The sequence below is a fragment of the Lemur catta genome, chromosome X (assembly GCF_020740605.2).
Source record: "Lemur catta isolate mLemCat1 chromosome X, mLemCat1.pri, whole genome shotgun sequence".
Lineage (NCBI taxonomy): Eukaryota > Metazoa > Chordata > Mammalia > Primates > Lemuridae > Lemur > Lemur catta.
The window spans coordinates 6,625,865-6,631,494 of NC_059155.1; the positions used below are offsets into that span (position 1 = coordinate 6,625,865).

The 5,630-nt window shown below is 54.4% G+C and overlaps 1 protein-coding gene across 2 annotated transcripts; it reads left to right on the forward strand.

Moving 5' to 3' along the window:
- The first annotated feature begins 712 nt into the window (after positions 1–712).
- TMEM187 (transmembrane protein 187) lies at positions 713–4,830 on the forward strand. 2 transcript variants are annotated; one of them, XM_045538218.1, is made up of 2 exons: positions 713–985; positions 3,457–4,830. In XM_045538218.1, the coding sequence occupies exon 2, from the start codon at positions 3,689–3,691 to the stop codon at positions 4,487–4,489; it is 801 nt and encodes a 266-aa protein (XP_045394174.1). In that variant the 5' UTR covers positions 713–985; positions 3,457–3,688; the 3' UTR covers positions 4,490–4,830. The 2 variants fall into 2 exon arrangements, with proteins under 2 accessions (XP_045394174.1, XP_045394173.1); XM_045538217.1 differs by having other exon boundaries at positions 941–1,011.
- Positions 4,831–5,630: the final 800 nt, after the last annotated feature.

Here is a 5,630-nt window from a genome sequence, read left to right on the forward strand (position 1 = left end):
CGGGCGAGGGGGCGGAGCCAGTCGACGTCACTGCTTACCCCGCCCGCCCTCGCACCGCTTCGCCTCTGGACCCAAGCCTCTTAAAGGACCCCGCGCAGCCTCGCGGCGGGGATGGAGATCGGCGCCATTGCGCGCTGGGCTAGAGCTCAAGCCCGGCTCAGGTCAGGTGCAGGCGCGCCTCGCCCCACGGCTCCCCACCCACCCCCCCGCCGAGTGCGCCTCCACGCCTCCGCCCTGGGAGCCGCCATCTTGCCACTTCCCCTCGCCCGGCCGTCTGCGGGCGTCAATAGAGACTATCAGCACAAAACAAAGATGGCGGCGGTGGCATCTAGGGAATGCCCGGATGAGAATGCGAACCCATCAGACGCGCTCGGCCCCGCCCCCCTTGGGAGCTGTCTCCCGAGTCGCTAAAGGGACACACGCCCAAGGAGTTGCCTTTAACCAGAAGTGGGGACAGGGGCACGGGTTGCTGAGGATGGCGGAAAGGAGACATTGCATTCGCGCCTACGGCTGGGGAGCGGGCGTTTTCCCGCCCCTCACACCCAGTAGCCGCAGTAGGCGGGCCAAGGCCCGCCACGGGGGGAGCCGGAGGCGGCGCGAGAGTGGGCGATGACGCAGCTGAGCACACGCGGGGGCGGAGCCGCCGCCCGCTCCCAGGCTCCCAGGCCCACTGGACCCGCCCCCGGGAGCCCCCGCCCGTGTCCTAGCAAAATGAGCCGGGCCGCCCCCGCCGGCCCTCCGCGCCCGGTCGGCAGCAGGGCGCACAGCCAGGCCGGCGGCTCCCGAAGCAACCGGGCGAGCGCAGCAGAGACCCGCGTCACCTCGCGTCACCCCGCCCCGCCTGCTTCCCAGGCCCACGTCCCGCCCCACGCGCAGGCGCACGGCCGCTTTTCGGGTCCGCCCTTTTTCGAGATTTGAATTTCCCCCTGCAAATCGAGAGGCAAAATACCCGTATGGTGATCGCTGGCCTTTTCGCGCCAATACTGTAAGTTCTAACATCAACCTTGACAGGTGGGTACTGGCATCGACTCCAGGTCCCAAATTCTCCAAGAGGCCGCTTGGGCGCTGGCGTCATCCCCACAGACACACGCAGGCTGTAGCGCAGGGATCCCAAGCTGGTGTCCGGGAGCTTGGAGTGAGAGCAGATGATATTTCTCCACTTTAGCTCATCTTTATTTCATCTTTATTTTCAATAACCTCTGGCCGGAATTTGGCTTTTCCCGAAATTACAAATGTAGGTAGCAGAGCACAGAGCGTTAGCGGTACCTGTGACTTTGTCAGCAGTGGAAATGGACAGATCATTTCACATCGCATAGCTTTTGTTGTGAATGTCTAGAAGTTAAATTAATCAAATTACAAGCTCTACTGGCAGGCTAAATAATTACGTTGAAGTTACTGTAGTTATTCATCCTGCTGGTAGATCTTGTAATTTAATGTGTTAGTAAAGAAGCATATGTGTTACCATATCACACATTTTCAAGAATATTTTAAAAACTGTCTTTGAACATATTAAATTTATTTTGCAATTCTCTGTGTTTTACTTTATGCAGTTGGAAGTATCCATTTGAGAAAAACCAAAGAGGCCTGTGACACACCCAAAGGAGAAGAGCCCCTACTTGGGTTGCTGTGCCACCAACCACCCTATGTGACCTTGTCCAGTCACCTTACCTGTCTGGCCCTCCCCTGTAAAATAAGAAAGCTGAGCTGCTGGTCCAAGGACCTTAACTGAAGTCAGCATTTCTCTCCCCCAAATTCAGGAACCACTATGGTTACTCTGGGTGGGCCAGTTGACCTTGTGTGTAAGTTATGTTCCCTTACCTGCAGAAAGACAGGAAGGAAGGTCATGGGGGGCACAACAAGTGATTGTCATAAATGCTACAGGCCAAAGAGGCCACCACTGTTCCTTCACCTGGAGGTGACAGTGGCTCCTGATTGAAAGCATACAGCCCCAGGAATCAGGAGAGTCTAAGGAACACAGGAACACATACATATGTAGAAAGCCCGTGAGCCAGGAGACTGTCTCACTGTGCAGGACTTCCCTAAAAGACCCCAGACCCGAGGGCCAGGCACGAGGGGCAGCTGTGAAAAGCTTTCAGTGTCACATAATAAGGGTCATGGCAATTCATGGGTAAGGAGAAGCCAGGCCATAAAGTAAGCAGCCTGGTTTTCCTCGGGGACTTGGACAGGTGGTTTGAGTACACGTCACAATAAGCTTGTGCTCTGGGTCGAGTGGACTCTGCCTTGGCAGCAGGAAAGAAGAGTCACTTTCCTTGGCCAGGCGCGGTGGCTCACACCTATAATCCTAGCACTGTGGGAGGCCGAGGCAGGTGGATTGTTTGAGCTCAGGAGTTCGAGACCAGCCTAAGCAAGAGCGAGACCCCCCCCCCATCTCTACTAAAAATAGAAAGAAGTTAGATAGACAACCAAAAATATATACAGAAAAAATTAGCCAGGCATGGTGGCACATGCCTGTAGTCCCAGCTACTCGGGAGGCTGAGGCAGGAGGATCGCTTCAGCCCAGGAGTTTGAGGTTGCTGTGAGCTAGGCTGACGCCACAGCACTCTAGCCCACGTGACAAAGCGAGACTCTGTCTCAAAAAAAAAAAAAGAACCCATTTAATCCACACGACAACCCTGGTAGCATCCCCATTTTACAGGTGAGCAAACTGAGGCCCAGAATGCTTAAGGCCCAAGGTCACACAATTAGTAAGTGGGACAGCCGAGGTTTGGAACTGAAACAGTCTGGCTACCTGGAACTTGAGGCCCACTCTCTTGGCTGTGAGTCCTTTTCAGAGCATTGAACCTCTTCTCCCCGTGATATTCATACATTTCTCAGCTACTAGGCTAACTCACACCACAGCCAGCCCCAGAGCAGTTGGCAGTCGGGTAATTAAATTGTGTCTCTAGTTCTGTCACTACAGGAAACGGAAGGTTTTAGTGTGGGCTGAGGAAAGGTGACCTGGGGCTCAGCACGTCGCAGGAAGGCAGAGGGATGAGGCAGGGTGATCCTCGTCCCCCTCCAGCTCCGCACCGTCCCTTGCCTCAGAGCCAGAACTCGGACCTAATCTAATGGTCTCTAGTTCAACTGGGTATTTGGTTAAAAGAGCTTTGGGGCTGGCCTGGAAAGTTCTACATTCTGAGTTGGAACGACAGACCCAGGAAAGGTTTAAGTCTCTAAATGCAGTGGCTTTAAGGGAACTAGGACAATGAGCAGGATTTTTATAGTACACAGATGAAAGAAGAGCAGCATAGGTGCCAGGAGAGAGAGGCAGTAGAGAATTCCAGAGGCTTCTAGAGACCATGAGTAAGAAGGTGAACATACTGTGGGTATCGTTTGACTTTTATTTGTTTTGTCTGATGAAAACCGTTGGTGGATTCCCGAGGCTCAGAGTCGGGAAGATGGAGGCTCTTTTTTGGCTGTTTGTTTTCTAACCACACTCTTTTTGTAACCACAAAGGAAAAAGGCAGAACGGTCCTCCACTCGTGCCAGCCAATCAGCAGGGCTCCTGCCTTCCTCCGGGGCAAGGTCGCAGCATCTGCGTCGGAAATCACGGGACGTCTTCCTGCTGGCTCAGCTGGGAAGCCAAGGAGTGTTTTTCAAAAGCTGTTTATCTGAATTCTGAAATCGCAGCGGCTGCTGGCTGCTGCTCTTTTAAGCTGTCTGCCCCAGGTCACACTGAGGGTTCCAGATGAAGCCGGAGTCGGGGCAGGCCCTCTTCCACGTGGCCGTGGCAGGCTGCCTCTGTGCTGCCACCGTCTATACAGGCGTTTTCGAGGGCGTCTTCGTCCAAGTGGGCTATGAGCACTACGCAGAAGTGCCCGTGGCCGGCCTGCCAGCCTTCCTGGCCATGCCCTTCAACTCACTTGTGAACTTGGCCTACGTGCTTCTGGGTGTGTACTGGCTGCGGAGGAACAGCAGCGCCCCAGGGTGCCCGGCGGAGATGGGGAGGGCCGGCTACCTGAAAGCCGTCTTCGCGGGCATGGCGCTGCTCTACGGCCCCGTGCAGTGGCTGCGCATCTGGACCCAGACGCAGCCGGCCGCGGTGCTTGACCAGTGGCTCACTTTGCCCATCTTCGCGTGGCCGCTGGCCTGGTGCTTCTACCTAGACAGGGGCTGGAAGCCCTGGTTGTTCCTGTCCATCGAGTGCCTCTCCCTGGCCAGTTACGGCCTTGCACTGCTGCACCCCCGCGGGTTCGAGGTCACGCTGGGTGTTCACGTGGTGGCCACCGTGGGGCAGGCCCTGCGTGCCCACCGGCGGTATGGCAGCACCTCCTCGGCCACCTACCTAGCTCTAGGAGTGCTCTCCTGCCTGGGCTTCATGGTCCTCAAGCTGTGTGACCATCAGCTCGCACGGTGGCATCTCTTCCAGTGCCTCACAGGCCACTTCTGGTCCAAGGTCTGTGACGTGCTCCAGTTCCACTTTGCGTTTTTGTTTCTGACAAATTTAAGCACTTGCCAACGACTCCATCCTAAGGGGAAGGCACATTAAAGTGTGGAAAGAAGCTATTAATACTTAAAACTGATGACCCCCCCCATTGAAATGGACTGTCAGATGACACTCTGTTACCAGTGCTGGTGTCCTGGGTGTGATAATATATGATGATTACACCAAAGACTGTCCTTCCTTTAGAAGTGACAAGCTTCAGTACTCAGGCGTGAAGCGTGATGACCTCTACAGCTTACTTTCAAAGACGTAAAGCAAAGATCTAGGTGCAGGATGTGTACAAGCTCCTCATACTATTCTCGCAACTTTTCTGTGGTTTGAAATGTTTCGAAATAAAGCATCAGGGAATGGTGGAAATAACCCCAAGAAATCCGTCATGCTCGCAGTTGGAGAGAGCGAGGCTGTCTGCAGTGTCTTTGGGGTGTCAAGTCATAGGTGTGGTCTGGCAACAGCTAGGCAAGCCAGCCATTGGGGCTACCAGTGAGTGTCCCCAGAGGTGACTTAATTCAGGGAGACTGAGTCACACTAAACACATGCCCAGCAGACTAATGGGGAAATCACTTAACTCCCCACAACACCTGTGACTGCCAAGCTAATTTGGTGTTCGTGTTAGCTATAGGCAGGTCACATGAAAGACACATCACTTCAAGTGCTTTGTGGAACAAGGTAGGGTGTGTCTAGATGGAGAAACGAACACAAATGTCAAAAGTTGAATTCTCAACTGAAAGCTGCTTGGTGGGTCTACCCTCAGAGACAGGGTGTGGCTTAGATGTCCTTAGTGGCTAGGGTTACTGAAGGGTCATTGGAGAGACCCAGGTCCTTTTGAGTCATGATCTCCTGGTGGCGTCTCAGAGCAAGGACCCGGAGTTGACATCTTTAAACCCCCCAGTGTGCTTCTCATGCAGATGACAGTTTTTGAGCCCTTGAGCCAGGGGTCTGACCCTCTAGTTTGTGGGTCAGGATGCCGGGTCATCCCTTGGCCAATGCCAGGGCTAAAGAGGCGCTCAGGATTCTGCACTTGGACTGCCCTCTCCAGAGCCCCGGGGGCCTCTCCCCTCTGTGCACTCTTTCCTCCTGCTTGACAATATGTTCTGTATAGGCCAGTGTCACCACCTTTCACCTGAAAAGCATCCGGGCCCATAAACGGGACTTCGGAAGAAAGCTGATGTCAACGACTCATTTCAGC

Bases quoted from the DNA above. Each gene is read 5' to 3' on its own strand.
- TMEM187 (XM_045538218.1), top strand. From the start codon at position 3,689: ATGAAGCCGGAGTCGGGGCAGGCCCTCTTCCACGTGGCCGTGGCAGGC.